The sequence below is a fragment of the Mustelus asterias genome, chromosome 24 (genome assembly GCF_964213995.1).
Source record: "Mustelus asterias chromosome 24, sMusAst1.hap1.1, whole genome shotgun sequence".
Classification (NCBI taxonomy): Eukaryota; Metazoa; Chordata; class Chondrichthyes; order Carcharhiniformes; family Triakidae; genus Mustelus; species Mustelus asterias.
Window position 1 is genome coordinate 59,457,474 of NC_135824.1, and position 16,781 is coordinate 59,474,254.

General features: G+C 49.9%; 1 protein-coding gene across 5 annotated transcripts in view; it reads right to left on the reverse strand.

Moving 5' to 3' along the window:
• LOC144511463 (uncharacterized) overlaps positions 1 to 15,669 on the reverse strand; it is a 60,708-nt gene extending 45,039 nt beyond the window's left edge. For 3 of the 5 annotated variants that reach the window (XM_078241847.1, XM_078241845.1, XM_078241846.1), the window contains exons 1-4: positions 15,388 to 15,486; positions 5,609 to 5,659; positions 2,456 to 2,566; positions 995 to 1,126 (exon numbers count right to left, since the gene is read on the reverse strand). In XM_078241847.1, the coding sequence (XP_078097973.1) occupies positions 995 to 1,126; positions 2,456 to 2,566; positions 5,609 to 5,611 (246 nt within the window). In that variant the 5' untranslated portion in view covers positions 5,612 to 5,659; positions 15,388 to 15,486. Of the gene's footprint in view, positions 1 to 994; positions 1,127 to 2,455; positions 2,567 to 5,608; positions 5,660 to 14,566 lie in introns of all 5 variants that reach the window. The other 2 variants (XM_078241843.1, XM_078241844.1) reach the window with 2 other exon arrangements.
• Positions 15,670 to 16,781: the final 1,112 nt, after the last annotated feature.

Sequence of the window (16,781 nt, forward strand, 5' to 3'; positions counted from 1 at the left end):
AAACACAGCAAATACTGAGAGTTTGGAGACCAAATTCTAAGCTGATCCATGCAAGGCAGCGCTGAGCGAGTATCTCACCCTCCAAGGGGGAGGGGGTGGTGGTGGAACAGTGCTGAGGGAGCACCGCAACCTCAGTGGGGGTGGGGGATGCAGCATTGGGAAACACTCACTATCCAAGGATGGGGGGGTGGGGGGGCAGTGCTGAGGGAACGCTGCGCCCTCCGAGGGGAGGGGGGGGGTGGAGAAAGAGAGAGCGCGAGGGAGCACCACATTCTCTGACGGTCCTTCTTTAAGAATTCCATATAGAGCCAGGAGTCTGCCTGGCCTTTGGAGGAACAAAGAACAATACAACACAGGAACCGGCCCTTCGGCCTTCCAAGCCCGTGCCGCTCCCTGGTCCAAACTAGACCATTCTTTTGTATCCCTCCATTCCCACTCCGTTCATGTGGCTATCTAGATAAGTCTTAAACGTTCCCAGTGTGTCCGCCTTCACCACCTTGCCCGGCAGCGCATTCCAGGCCCCCACCGCCCTCTGTGTAAAATATGTCCTCTGATATCCGTGTTAAACCTCCCCCCCCCCCCCCCTCCCACCTTGAACCTATGACCCCCTCATGAACGTCACCACCAACCTGGGAAAAAGCTTCCCACCATTCACCCTATCTATGCCTTTCATAATTTTATACACCTCTATTAGGTCACCCCTCATCCTCCGTCTTTCCAGTGAGAACAACCCCAGTTTACCCAATCTCTCCTCATAACTAAGCCCTTCCATACCAGGCAACATCCTGGTAAACCTCCTCTGTACTCTCTCTAAAGCCTCCACGTCCTTCTGGTAGTGTGGCGACCAGGACTGGGCACAGTATTCCAAATGCGGCCGAACCAACGTTCTATACATCTGCAACATCAGACCCCAACTTTTATACTCTATGCCCCGTCCTATAAAGGCAAGCATGCCATATGCCTTCTTCACCACCTTCTCCACCTGTTTACTCACCGTTGGGGATTTACTAAGTTCGACGGTGACCTTTTCATCCCATTTGCGATCGTGTTCAGACTCGTGCCTGGGTTTCTGATTGGTCACAGAAATTCCATCCTCCTCTGCCTTTCTTCGATCTTCTTCAATTTCCTGTTTCAAAACAAAAAACAGTAAAACCCGGTCCGCCTGTCCCGCTATCGAGAGGAACCTGCCGGCAAGTGAAGCATTTTCGCAACTTGTCGGGAGTAGAGATATTCTTGTGCGTCTTTGTGACGTGCTTTGAGGGAATAATGGATGGAAACCAGGCCGTGACTTCAGTAAGGCTTTTGACAAGTCTATTTGAAGTTTCTTTTCATTAGTGTCACAAGTAGGCTTACATTAACACTGCAATGAAGTTACTGTGAAAATCCCCAGTCGCCACACTCCGACACCTGTGCGGGTACACCGAGGGAGAATTTCGCACATCAACCAGCACGTCTTTCAGACTGTGGGAGGAAACCGGAGCACCCGGAGGAAACCCCACACAGACACGGGGAGAACATGCAGACTTTGCAAAGATAGTGACCCAAGCCGGGAATCGAACCCGGGTCCCTGGCGCTGCGAGGCAGTAGTGCTAACCACTGTGCCACCGTGTCGCCCGTTGGAGCTATATAAATGTGGTGAACCATCGTTGGTTCCCACTGGATAGTACTGAGCTAGGGTCTGGCCAGTACTACAAGGATGTACATATGTTACTGTTGGGTTGTGCTACTTGTTGCTGTTGGGGTTAGGGTGGGGTTGTTACACCTTTGTACTGTAGTGTTGTGGCACATCCCAGTCGGGCTCCGCCTCCTGGGAGAGGTATAAAAGTCCCTGCTCTGGCTGGGACCCCTCAGTCTGGGATCGTGTATATAATTATTGGCTGCTTCATTACAGTAAATAAAAGCCTTTATTTCCCGAGCATCTAGCCTCGTGTTTGATAACGCGCATCAATAAAACACTGGTTAGGCCACAGTTAGAGTACTGTGTACATTTCTGGTCGCCACACTATAGGAAGGATGCGATTGGCACTAGCCTATGGCTCCAATGGTTAGTCCTCCTTACCCTGGGGGAGCGTTGCAAATGCTCACAGTTGGGCCATTAGAGGAAGTAACGATTTGATGGGGTTTCCCTGGATTTTTACCCAATGGACCCTATTGGTGGTGCGCGGGGGAGGGAAGGATCTGCTTTGGTGACTAGGGATTGGCTGGTGGCGAGGCCTGGCGGGATTGGTCAGAGGGTGGGGGGGGGGGGGGGGGGGGGGGGAAACCCTGGCCCCACGGGATTGGCCGGGGGGGGGGGTGGGGAGAAAGGCGGAGAGCACCTGGCCCGGTGGTATTGGCCGGAGAGGGGAGCCCGGCCTGGTGGCATTAACCGGGGCCCTAGCTTGGTTCTGATGCACTGCAAGTTCAAAACTGAACACTCCCCACAAAGTCTCCCATGTGACACCCGACCTCTCACCTGGTGTCTCTTCATCAGCGCCTCATTCTTCTTTCGGAGAGCTTCGATCCTCCTGTCCAGCGCGGCATCCTTCTCCTCCCGTGTCTTCAAATCGGGATCTCCTGCCGTTGACTGAAATGAGAGAGGAGGTGTCTTATTCATCCTCTGGAGCTGGGAGAGATCACGCCCAGTTAAGTGACAACCTGATAGAAGTCTACAAGATTATGAGGGGCTTGGACAGAGTGGATAGTCAGAAGCTGTTTCCCAGGGCGGAAGAGTCAATTACTAGGGGGCATAGATTTAAGGTGCGAGGGGTAAGGTTTAAACGAGATGTACGAGGCAAGTTTCTTTACACAGAGGGCGGCAGGTACCTGGAACTCACTGCCGGGGGAGCTAGTGGAAGCAGATATGATAGTGACTTTTAAGAGGGGGCATCTTGACAAATACATGAATAGGATGGGAATAGAGTTATATGGCCACTGGAAGGGTAGGGGGTTTTAGTTCAGTTGGGCAGCATGGTCGGTGCAGGCTTGGAGGGCCGAATGGCCTGTTCCTGTGCTGTAATTTTCTTTGTTGTTAACAACCAGCATTTATATAGCACCATAAACATGGCAACGCATCCCAAGCTGCTTATGGGTAGGTTTATCAGGCCCAAAAAAAAACCTGCCTCTCAGCCAAAGAAGGTGACGAAGGGTCATCCGGACTCGAAATGTTGGCTCGATTCTCTCTCCACAGACGCTGTTAGACCTGCTGAGATTTTCCAGCCAGTTTTTGTTGTTGACGGTGATATGAGGCTAAGTTTTAAGAGGCTCTCAGAGACAGGAGACAGAGAGGTGGAGGGGTTTGGAGAGGGAATTCCAGAGCTAGTGGGGTTTGGCAGCTGAAGGCACGGTCGCCAATGATGGAGTGATTAAACCCACAATTAGATTGCTGCAGAGATTGTGATGGGTGGTGGGGTTGGAAGAAATGGCAGAGAGAGAGGGAGGGAAGCCATGGGAGGGCTTTGATAAGGAGGACAAGCATTTTTCAAATCAATGCAAATCAATCAAAGCCCACCCCCAGAGTGAGGGGGCACTTTTGAAGTTGGAAGGCCTTCAGTGTGTAGGAGCTGCAGTTTGAGATTCAGGGAGGGAGGGAGGGAGGGAGGGAGGGAGGGAGGGAGGGTGAAAAAACTCCTTCGAGGCAGATGACCCTTCACCAGATTTAGCTTTATTTACAGAGGCAGCAACACTCGGACAGGTACAGAATATAAACCCTGGGAACCGGTATCCCTGACACTCCACATTACGTACACATGCTTGGTTGGACAAGGGCTCCCTGATTACTGCCTTAATCTGGGAGCTCCTATTCTAAAAGAGGCCCATATCCTGAGCCTTGTTAAAGTCACTATGCAGAGGGCATCTTGAGACAACTTTACAAAAAAAAGATTAAAGAATAGCTAGGTTGGCCATCATTTTGAAACCTCTCCGAATGGACCACACCCACAGTCAGGTGGGTGGAGAAGGCCTCAAAGCCTGACCTGGAGTGCTGGACCCCTGGTTAGATGATGGGAGGCCACTATCAGACACAGGCGTGTCTGTGAGCCAATTCTGGTCAACCTCGGAGACTTAGGCTCATTTCACCATTAATCCATCTTAATTAGCTCTTCCACACACCCACCCACCCATCTAGCCGTACCCCAGTCCAGGGAAGATGATTTCTGAGAGACAGACTCTGGCATCCACCAGTTCCATTAAATTATTTCTCGATCGCCACAATTCACATCTCCAAAATCATTGAATCCTACAGTGCAGAAGGAGGCCATTTGGCCCATCGAGCATGCACTGACAACAATCCCACCAATCCCCACATATTTACCCCACTAATCCCCCTGAGACCAAGGGGACAATTTAGCACGGCCAATCCACCTAACCTGCACATCTTTGGACTGTGGGTGGAAACCCACGCAGACACAGGGGAGAACGTACAGACTCCACACACACTGACTCAAGCCAGGAATCGAACCCAGCTCCCTGGCGCTGTGAGGCAGCAGTGCTAACCACTGTGCCGCCATGTCACCCGTCAGAGGCGGAAGTTCTACCCAATTGGATTCACTTTCACCCCCTGGTCTGGCAGTATTGGACCACTCTTAGACCCTGGTCTGAACTCACTGAGTTGGACTCAGGTCATCAAATTGTCTTGCTGTCTCCAAAACGGCTGTTTAGTCTTCTGTCTCTGGGTCACAGGAAGGAAATAGTCAGCCAGAGCTCCCAGGCCCAATCTCCAGCTGGCCACCTCTGCTGCAAAGCACATAGAATGGCTACAGCACAGAAGGAGGCCATTCGGCCCTCAGACTCTCTGACAGAGCATGAGCAGAGGCGATGGCCTAGTGGTATTATCACTAGATTATTAATCCAAAAACTCAACTAACGTTCTGGGGACCTGGGTTCGAATCCCGCCATGGCAGATGATGGAATTTGAATTCAATTTTTAAAAAATCTGGAATTAAGAATCTACTGATGACCATGAAACCATTGTTGATTGATGGAAAAGCCCATCTGGTTCCCTTTAGGGAAGGAAATCTTCCATCCTTACCTGGTCTGGCCTACATGCGACTCCAGAACCAAAGCAATGTGGTTGACTCTCAACTGCCCTCAGGCAACAAATGCTGGCCCAGCCAGTGACACCCATGTCCCACAAATGACAAAAAAAATCTTACACTAGGCCCACCCCTCTGCCCTATCTCCATAACCCCACACATTTGCCCCACTAATCCCCCAATCCTATACATATTTGGACATTAAGGGGCAAATTAGCATGGCAATCTACCCAAACTGCACATCTTTAGAGTGTGGGAGGAAACTGGAGCCCCCGGGAGGAAACCCATGCAGACACAGGGAGACTGTGCAGACTCCATTCAGTGACCCAAGCCTTGAATCGAACCCAACTGTGAGGCAGCAGTGCTAACCACTGTGCCATTCTGCAATTAGAATAGACTGTGATGCACCCGAAGGTCAAATTGCCCATCAGCACTCATCATCTAGGTGGAGGGTTTGGAAGGTAAGGCCATGGTGGTAATTGAAAACAAGTTCCGAACTTGAGATCCCACAAGAGAAATAGGTACTTAAAGCTTTCAGTCGAGCAAAACCACAGACAAATTAGTTCCACACCCTGTTTGAAATTCTGCACACTCACCATCGTAGCCTGCTGTGTGTCAGTAACTGTGCTGAACTTTCTTCAAAACTCCTGCAGAACATCAAAACAGAATCCAGAGTTTATAGACTTTCACTGAGAACTACAAAATCAAATCAGCTGAGTTTGTGTGGGAGAGAAGAGGGAGCAGATTGCTAAGCTCTGTGGGATTCTGATATTAGTTTGCCCAAACCAGCTGGGCTCAGGGAGAGAGCAGCTGAGATCAATATTAAAGAGGCCGTTTTGTCCCACTCACATGGTTAGTGAGGTCTGTCATTTAAAAGGGGCATCAAATCCCCAAAGGTTTCATGGTGGGACCCGGTTCGATCAGAATCGGCCACCTTACCTCCAATAGTATTAATACTCTTACAGTTCACTCAAGGAGTTCATACAATCATAGAATCCCTATAGTGCAGAAGGAGGCCATTTGGCCCATCAAGCCAGCCCTGACAACAATCCCAATCCTATCCCTGTTAATGCCATATATTTACCCTGCTAATCCCCCTGACACTAAGGGGCCATTTAGTGTGTGCAACTGACCTAACCTGCACAACTTGGGACACTAAGGGGCAATTTAGCCTGACCAATCCACCTAACCTACACATCTTTGGACAGTAAGGGGCAATTTAGTATGGCCAATTCACCTAACCTGCACATCTTTGGACACTAAGGGGCAATTTAGCATGGCCAATCCACCTAACCTGCACATCTTTGGACACTAAGGGGCAATTTAGCCGAACCAATCCACCGAACCTACACATCTTTGGACAGTAAGGGGCAATTTAGCATTGCCAATCCACCTAACCCGCACATCTTTCGGACTGTGGTAGGAAACCTACACAGACACAGGGAGAAGGTGCAGACTCCACACAGACAGTGACCTGAGGCCGGAATTGAACCCGGGTCCTTGGCGCTGTGAAGCAGCAGTGCTAACCACTGTGCCACCATGCTGCCTGGTTATGGCAACATTCGCTTTTACCTGCATGTTGTGGCCTGGAGCTCTGGTGATTGAGGCTTTGACAGTCTTTCTATTGCATGGCTGACCAGGATTCTCTCCCGCTCACACCGCCTGCCACGGGCGTGGGTAGGAAGGATTTACAGGTTGACACTCAGCCAATGCTGAGAGGTTGCTTCCCCTTGTGGGAGAGTCTAGGGACAGAGGGCATCATCTCAGAGTAAGGGGGTCCCCCATTGAAGACAGAGATGCGGAGGAACTTCATCTCTCAGCGGGGAGTGAATCTGTGGAATTCTTTACCGCAGAGGGCGGTAGAGGTTGAATTATTAAGTATGTTCAAGGCTGAGATAGAGAGATTTTTAACCAGTAAGAGAACTGAGCCTTATGGGGATAAGGTGGGAAAGTGGAGTTGAGGATTATCACATCAGATCTGTCATGATCTCATTGAATGAAGGAGCAGACTCGACGGGCCGAATGACCTTCTCCTACTCCCCCATGTCTTACAGTCTTACTTTTGACTGCGTAATGAATGCATCTTCCATCAATTCCAGAGGGAGACTCGAACCTGGATCTTCTGGGTTAGAAGCAGAGATGCTAATCCACTGCGACACCAGGTCTCCCTCATGAACCTGTACCCAAATAGATTACCGGCCACTAACTAACTTTACCCAGGCTGTTGACCCCGCAATGATAAACTGCCTTAAGATGCAGACTTGATGGGCCGAATGGCCTCCTTGTGCAATGTAGGGGTTCTATGAATGGCCAGGGAATTGAGAAGGCAAAAATGTGCAGGGCCATTGAGGGGCAGTTAGTAGGTACAACTCTTTCAAAGTGGCTATTACAATCATAAGGAGCTGGATGGCCTCCTGGGATCCGTCCTGGTTCTTCCATACTACACTATAGTTAAGAAAGCCCACTAACTTTCTCAGAAGACTAAGGAAATTTGGCATGTCAGCTACAACTCTCACCAACTTTTACAGATGCACCATAGAAAGCATTCTTTCTGGTTGTATCACAGCTTGGCATGGCTCCTGCTCTGCCCAAGACTGCAAGGAACTACAAAGGGTCATGAACATAGCCCAGCCCATCACGCAAACCAGCCTCCCATCCATTGACTCTGTCTACACCTCTTTCTGCCTCGGCAAAACAACCAGCATAATTAAGGACCCCACACACCCCGGACATTCTCTCTTCCACCTTCTTCCATCAGGAAAAAGATACAAAAGTCTGAGGTCACGTACCAACCGACTCAAGAACAGCTTCTTCCCTGCTGCCGTCAGACTTTTGAATGGACCTACCTTATATTAAGCTGATCTTTCTCTACACCCTAGCTATGATGTAACACTGCATTCTGCACCATCTCCTTTCCTTCTCTATGTACAGTATGCTTTGTAGAATCATAGAATCATAAAGACCCTACAGTGCAGAAGGAGGCCATTTGGCTCATCGAGCCTGCACCGACAACAATCCCACCCAGGCCCTATCCCCATAACCCCAGATATTCGCCCTGCTAATCCCTCTGACACTCAAGTGCCAGTCAACCTAACCTGCACAACTTTGGAGTGTGGGAGGAAACCAGAGCACCCGGAGGAAACCCACGCAGACATGGGGAGAACGTGCAGACTTCACACAGACAGTGACCCGAGGCCAGAATTGAACCTGGATCCCTGACATGTGAGGTAGCACTGCTAACCACTGCGCCACCGTGCCGTGCAAGAAATAATACTTTGCACTGTATCCCAATACATGTGACAATAAATCAAATCAAATTGTGATTTTGTTTCCTCCAAAAAAGGAGCGGCACGGTGGCACAGTGATTAGCACTGCTGCCTCACAGTGCCAGGGACCCGGGTTCGATTCCGGCCTCGGGTCACTGTCTGTGTAGAGTCTGCACGTTATCCCCGTGTCTGCGTGGGTTTCCTCTGGGTGCTCCGGTTTCCTCCAACATAGTAAGAAGTCTAACAACACCAGGTTAAAGTCCAACAGGTTTATTTGGTAGCAAACGCCACTAGCTTTCGGAGCGTGCTGCTCCTTCGTCAGGTGGAGTGGGAGATCAGATCTGATGAAGGAGCAGTGCTCCGAAAGCTAGTGGCGTCTACTACCAAATAAACCTGTTGGACTTTAACCTGGTGTTGTTAGACTTCTTACTGTGTTTACCCCAGTCCGACGCCGGCAACTCCACAACATTCCTCCAACATTCCAAAGATGTGTGGGTTAGGTTGATTGGCCGTGCTAAATTGGCCCTGAGGGGGATTAGGACTGTAAATATGTGGGGTTAAGGGGATGGGGCCTGGGTGGGACTGTGGTCGGTGCAGACTCGATGGGCCGAATGACCTCCATCTGCACTGTAGGGTTTCTATGAAATTGAAATCATTGCTCTGATCAATGAGCTTTGGACCAGCACAATGGTACCAAGTCTCAAGAACAGCTCCTTCCCTGCTGCTGTCAGACTTTTGAATGGACCTACCTTGCATTGAGTTGATCTTTCTCTACACCCTGGCTATGACTGTAACACTACATTCTCCACCCTCTCGTTTCCTTCTCTATGAACAGTATGCTTTATCTGTAGAGCGTGCAAGAAACAATACTTTTCACTATACGTTAATACAGGTGACAATAATAAATCAAATTAAATCAAATCAAAAAGTTCCACGAATAGTACAGCCCCCTGACATACAACAAGTCCTTGTGCAAACTGCACGTCTCCAGATTTGCAAAGACGCAAGGTGATCATGACAACCTAAATTAATTTTTTTCTCTCTTTTTAAAAGCATCAGCGGTGTCTCTGGACTTAACTCAATAGAACTGCAGCTTTCAACATTAAACAAATGCAGCTGCCAATTTCTGGATCCAACAATCAGCATATCAAAGCTCTCAATCAAACACTACATCAAAGAGTGTCTTTATTAGGACACTAGACAGGAAATAGGGGAGGGTCACAGCATGGCATTTAGACTTAAAGCACGGTATGGATCACTGGCTGTGCTGAATAATAGGAACAAAAACATAGACATATTTATACACAAATCATTTGCAAAAATTACATTATATCCTGGCGATCCTAAATTAGATCATCCTAAATCATAGAATCACACAGTGCAGAAGAAGCCCTTCGGCCCATTGAGTTTACACCAACGCATTAGGAACACCTGAACTCCCACCTAATCCTATTTACCAGCGCTTATTTATTTGTTATTTATTAGTCACAAGTAGGCTTACATTAACACTGCAATGAAGTTACTGTGAAAATCTCCTAGTTGCCACACTCCTGTTCGGGTACACTGAGGGAGAATTTAGCACGGCCAATGAACCCTAACCAGCACGTCTTTCGGATTGTGGGGGGAAACCGGAGCACCCGGAGGAAACCCACGCAGACACGGGGAGAACGTGCAAACTCCACACAGACAGTGACCCAAGCCGGGAATCGAACCCGGGTCCCTGGCGCTGTGAGGCAGCAGTGCTAACCACTGTGTCACTTGGCCTTGAATGTTATGACGTGCCAAGTACTCATCCAGGTACTTTTTAAAGGATGTGAGGCATCCCGCCTCCACCACCCTCCCAGGCAGCGCATTCCAGACCCTCACCACCCTCTGGGTAAAAACGTTTTTCCTCATATCCCCCCTAAACCTCCTGCCCCTCACCTTGAACCTATGTCCCCTCATGACTGACCCTTGAACTAAGGGGAACAGCTGCTCCCTATCCACTCTGTCCATGTCCCTCATGATCTTGAACACCTCGACTAGGTCGCCCCTCAGTCTTCTCTGCTCCAACAAAACAACTTTCATACATCATCCCTGTGCTCTCTGATCTACAAAGATTCTGTCTGCCAACAGCTCAATAAATCTCATCCTTATTTTCAAATCTCTCCGTGGCTTTGCCGCTCTCTCTCTCCTCCTCTAGCTCCACAACACTTTGAGATCTCAGCGCTCCTCCAATTCCGTCCTCTTGCACATTATCGATTTCAATCACTCCTCCATGGTTGGCCGTGCTTCAGCTGCTGGGTTCCCAAGGCTGGGAATTCCCTTCATAAACCTTTCCCTCTCTCTCTCTCTCCCCCCCCCCTCCTTAGTGATGTTCCTTATCATCTACATCTTCGACAAGTCACTTTTTATTCTTTCACGGGGTCTGGGTGTCGCTGGCTAGGCCCAGAATTTATTGCCCATCCCTAATTGCCCCTTGAAAGTCATAGAATCCCTACAGTGCAGAAGGAGGCCTTTCGGCCCATCGAGTCTGCACCGACCACAATCCCATCCGGGCCCTATCCCCGTAACCCCACGTATTTACCCTGCTAATCCACCCGACACTCCGGTCAATTTAGCATGGCCAATCAACCAAACCCGTACACCTTTGGACTGTGGGAGGAAACCGGAGCACCCGGAGGAAACCCACGCAGACACGGAGAGAATGTGCAAACTCCGCACAGACAGTGACCCGAGGCCGGAATTGAAGCCGGGTCCCTGGCGTTGTGAGGCAGCAGTGTTAACCACTGTGCTACCGTGCCGCCCCTGATCTCGAGCCTATGCCCCCTCATGACTGACCCTTCAGCTAAGGGGAACAGCTGCCAAAACATTGAATGTATTCAAGAGGCAGCTGGATATAGCATTTGGGGCGAATGGGATCAAAGGTCATGGGGAGAAAGCAGGATTAGGCTATTGAGTTGGACAATCAGCCATGATTGTGATGGATGGCGGAGCAGGCTCGAAGGGCCGAATGGACTCCTCCTATCTTCTATGTTTCCATCTATTCTGTCCAGGCCCGAAGGTAGAGGTGAGCTGCCTTCTTGAACCGCTGCAGTCCATGTGATGTAGGTACACCCATAGTGCTGTCAGGGAGGGAATTCCAGGATTTTGACCCAGCGACAGCGAAGGAACGGCGATATATTTCCAAGTCAGCCTGGAGAATGGCTTGGAGGGGAACTTGCAGGTGGTGGTGTTGCCTTATATCTGCTGCCCTTGTCCTTCTAGATGGAAGTGGTCATGGGTTTAGAAGGTGCTGTCCAAGTAGCTTTGTCAAGTAGCTACAATGCATCTTGTAGATGGTACACACTGCTACTACTGAGCGTCGGTGGTGGAGGGAGTGGATGTTTGTGGGAGGGTTCGCAATCAAGCGGGGCTGCTTTGTCCTGGATGGTGTTGAGCTCCTTGAGTGTTGTTGGAGCTGCACCCATCCAGGCAAGTGGGGAGTATTCCATCACACTCCTGACTTGTGCCTTGTAGATGGTGGACAGGCTTTGGGGTGTCAGGAGATGTGTTTGTAACCTGCTATTGTAGCCACAGTATTTATACAGCTGGGTCCAGTTCAGTTTCTGGTCAATGGTAACCCCCCAGGATGTTGATAGTGGGGGATTCAGCAATGGTAATGCCATTGAATGTCAAGGGGCGGTGGTTAGATCCTCTCTTGTTGGAGATGGTCATTGCCTGGCACTTGTGTGGCGCGAATGTTACTTGCCACCTGTCAGCCCAAGCCTGGATATTGTCCAGGTCTTGCTGCATTTGAACATGGACTGCTTCAGTATCTGAGGAGTCACGAATGGCGCTGGACATTGTGCAATCATCGGCGAACATCCCCACTTCTGATGGAGGGAAGGTCATTGATGAAGCAGCTGAAGATGGTTGGGGCCAGGACACTGACCCTGAGGAACTCCTGCAGAGATGTCCCAGAGCTGGGATTGACCTCCAGCCACCAAAACCAACCTCCTTTGTCCATCTAGAAGGACAAGGGCAGCAGATACATGGGGAACACCACCACCTGCAAGTCCCCCTCCAAGCCACTCACCATCCTGACTTGGAAATATATCGGCCGTTCCTTCACAGTCGCTGGGTCAAAATCCTGGAATTCCCTCCCTAACGGCATTGTGGGTCAACCCACAGAACATGGACTGCAGCGATTCAAGATGGCGGCTCACCGCCACCTTCTCAAGGGGCAACTAGGGATGGGCAATGAATGCTGGCCCAGCCAGCGACGCCCATGTCCCACGAATGAATAAAAAAGAGTGACTCCAACCAGCGGAGAGTTTGCCAACAATCCTATCGGGCGCCACCTGTCGATGACCCCTTCCATTAGTCTGACTGTTCTGATCAATCGTTCCTGGTGGGATTGGGGATAATATTCCACCTCCTTCGTGCCGAGTCTTTGCGGCGAGATGAATATTGGGTGGTAGACAGGCGGAGCCTGGGAGACATGGACAGGCCTAGGTTGATGAGGCTTTTACTGGTCTGGATTTAAGGGTCTCACAGTAAGAAGTCTCACAACGCCAGACTAAAGTCCAGCAGGTTTATCCGGTAGCACAAGCTTTCGGAGTGTTGTTCCTTCTTCAGGTGAGTGAAGAAGGAGCGACACTCCGAAAGCTCGTGCTACCAAATAAACCAGTTGGGACTTTAACCTGGTGTTGTGAGATTTCTTACTGTGCCTTCCCCAGTGCAACGCCGGCGTCTCCACATTAAGGGTCTCAACAGCTGATCGAATCATACCTGATAAAACAGCGGCAAGTCCAGAGGATTGTAAACCTCAGTGTCCGTGGAGAGTGAGTTAACATTGAGTCCAATAAGACTCTTGTTCGGAATGAACTTAAAACAACACTCTGAATTCTTATTCAATCGGTTAAGAGGACCTAACCCCCGAACCTCTCGCACTGGGAGGAAATCTCAACTCAAGAGATGAACTGCTTCACCCCGTCAGTTTCCTGTGATTAACAAAATGCTATATCGGTCTGGGATTATCCACTCAGCACAGATTACCCCCTCCCACCCCTGCCTGAGCAAGCTCACACACGTACAAGGTTCCTTAAGGAACAGGCTGCCTCAGTGCGTGCCAAATGGAGAGCGGGCTGGGAAAACAGGATTGACCAGAACATGTGAATTATAAAGAATATCCCAGAACAGGAACAGGCCATTCGGCCCATCCGCTCTATGCTGGTGTTACTGCCCCACACGAGCCTCATTCCCATCCCCTCTTCATTTCATCCATTCAGCAAATCCTTCTATTCCTCTCTCCCTCATGTGTTTATCCAGCTTCGCTGTGTCACTGGGAGCGAGTCACACATTCTCCCCCTCCCCGTGGGAGCGAGTCCCACATTCTCCCCACTCCCCGTGGGAGCGAGTCCCACATTCTCCCCACTCCCCGTGGGAGCGAGTCCCACATTCTCCCCCTCCCCGTGGGAGCGAGTCCCACATTCTCCCCGCTCCCTGTGGGAGCGAGTCCCACATTCTCCCCACTCCCTGCGGGAGCGAGTCCCACATTCTCCCCACTCCCTGTGGGAGCGAGTCCCACATTCTCCCCACTCCCTGTGGTAGCGAGCCCCACATTCTCCCCACTCCATGTGGGAGCATATCCCACATTCTCCCCACTCCCTGTGGGAGCGAGTCCCACATTCTCCCCACTCCCTGTGGGAGCGAGTCTCACATTCTTCCTACTCTCTGGGTAAAGAGGTTAGTCCTGAATTCCCTGGTATCAGTGACTGTCTCGCACTGATGGACCCTAGTTGTGCCCTGCCCTATCCCAACACCCACCCGCACCACCTGTAAATCCACCCTTCCCTAGCTCTATTCCCACCACTCCCCCACAGCACCCCCCAAAACACTGATGTGGCACAAGTGTGCCCAGTGTCAAATTGGTCTGCCAAGGATGACCTCCTCTGGATCACTGTTCCAGAAAGCTTCAAGTTTCTAGGTGTTCTTATCCCCACAGTCCATCCTGGTCCCCCCCCCCCCATGCTGACACTATCGTTAAGAAAGCCCACCAAAACCTCTACTTCCTCAGAAGACAAAGGAAATTTGGCATATCCGCAATGACTCTCGTCAACTTCTACAGATGCACCATAGAAAGCATTCTTTCTGGTTGTATCACAGCTTGGTATGGGCTCCTGCCCTGCCCAAGATCGCAAGAAACTACAAAAGGTTGTGAATGTAGTCCAGTCCATCACACAAACCAGCCTCCCATCCATTGACTCCGTCTACACTTCCCGCTGCCTCGCCAAAGCAGCCGGCATAATTAAGGACCCCACTCACCCCGGACATTCTCTCTTCCACCTTCTTCCGTCGGGGAGGACACGGACCAACCAACTCAAGAACAGCTTCTTCCCTGCTGCCTTTGAATGGACCCATCTTGCATTAAGTTGATCTTTCTCTACACCCTAGCTATGACTGTAACACTACATTCTGCACCATATCCTTTCCTTCTCTATGAACGGTATGCTTTGTCTGTATAGCGCACAAGAAACAATACTTTTCACTGTATCCCAATACACGTGACAATAATAAATCAAATCATATCAAACTATTCCCAACCAGCCTGTTGCCTTTGAACCTGCCTCTGATAAGTTTGCCCTGAGACCCCGAGTGACACTTTAAAGGAATGCAGAGCAAAGCAGATAGCCCAGTCTCTCGACTGCACAGAAAAGTTGGGTGCCAGAGTATCTCTAGGGGTTGACAAAAGGCAGTCAGTTTGACATACACATATAACAAACTACATGTGAGGGGCTGAATAATAGGCCCAAACTATGTCTGCTCCACAATGTGTATCTCCAAGGCCCACTTTAGCAAACCACTCAAAAAAGTTTGCCCTCTCCCCCCTGCCCCCTTTTGAACATCTTTCGTGACAGCAGATTGCTCAGTTGTACTGAGCCCTCCCTGGCGAGTGGCTGTAAATCTATCCAGGGTGGATCATGGCCTTCTCTCTGCTGCTAACTGTGCACTAGTGCCAGCCACAGGCTTGCTAAGTGAATTGGAAGGAATTCAGCAAGCCACTCTGTTATCACTTAATGAGTTCCCACTCGCTGTGCGCCAGCCCCCCTCCCTCCCCTCTCCCCACCCCCCCCCCCCCTCGGTACCTCAGTTTCCCAGCGCTCCCACATTCTCCACAGAAGCCAGTGTGTGTGAGCTCAGAGCTGCAAAATCCTGCCCCGCACACACACTCACTTCCTGCGGATGGAGTCCCCACATTTCCTGCCAAATAGTGAGCCCTCCCCTTTCCCTTAAAGGGGACCTGGAGTGTCTCTTAACGGCGTGACGGAGGAAAGCCCAGGTCAAAGGAGCGTGGAGGCCGAACTCCTTCGGCCCTCCCTCTGTCTGTCCTGCGAGCTCCCCCCACACACCGGGCCACTTCGTTCAGGGCGGGCGGTCAAGCAAGAGAACATTAATCACTGACGCGAGCTGGCAGGATTAAAGAGAGAGCTGTCTTAAAGGCAAAGTCTTTGAGCCGAATTTGTGTCTGCACAGAAAATAATATGTAAAGAAAAATCCTTGACTGTTTGTATCCACCTTGAAAAGTTTGATTTGTCATGACGTTGATTCGTGTTGAGAAAGTGTTCCTCTTTAATTAATGTCGGGAATCGGACATTTGATAAGGATTTTTTTAATCTCATAGATTTTTGATTTTTTGATTTTGATTTGATTTATTATTGTCACATGTACTAGTGTACAGTGAAAAGTATTGTTTCTTGCGCGCTATACAGACAAAGCATACCGTTCATAGAGAAGGAAGCGAGAGAGTGCAGAATGTTGTGTTACAGTCACAGCTCGGGTGTAGAGAAAGATCAACTTTGATTTGATTTATTATTGTCACATGTACTAGTGTACAGTGAAAAGTATTGTTTCTTGCGCCCTATACAGACAAAGCATACCATTCATAGAGAAGGAAGGGAGAGAGTGCAAAATATAGTGTTACAGACATAGCTGAGGTGTAGAGAAAGATCAACTTAATGCGAGGTCCAATCAAAGGTCTGACGGCAGCAGGGAAGAAGCTGTTCTTGAGTCGGTTGGTACGTGACCTTAGACTTTTGTATCTTTTTTCCGACAGAAGTAGGTGGAAGAGAGAATGTCCGGGGTGCGTGGGGGTCCTTAATTATGCTGGCTGCTTTGCCGAGGCAGAAAGAGGTGTAGACAGAGTCAGTGGATGGGAGGCTGGTTTGCGTGATGGATTGGGCTACATTCACGTCCTTTTGTAGTTCCTTGCGGTCTTGGGCAGAGCAGGAGCCCATACCAAGCTGTGATACAACCAGAAAGAATGCTTTCTCTGGTGCATCTGTAAAAGTTGGTGAGAGTCGTAGCTGACATGGCAAATTTCCTTCGTCTTCTGAGAAAGTAGAGGCATTGGTGGGCTTTCTTAACTATAGTGTCGGCATGGGGGGGACCAGGACAGGTTGTTGGTGATCTGGACACCTAAAAACTTGAAGCTTTTGACCATTTCTACTTCGTTCCCATTGATGTAGACAGGGGCATGTTC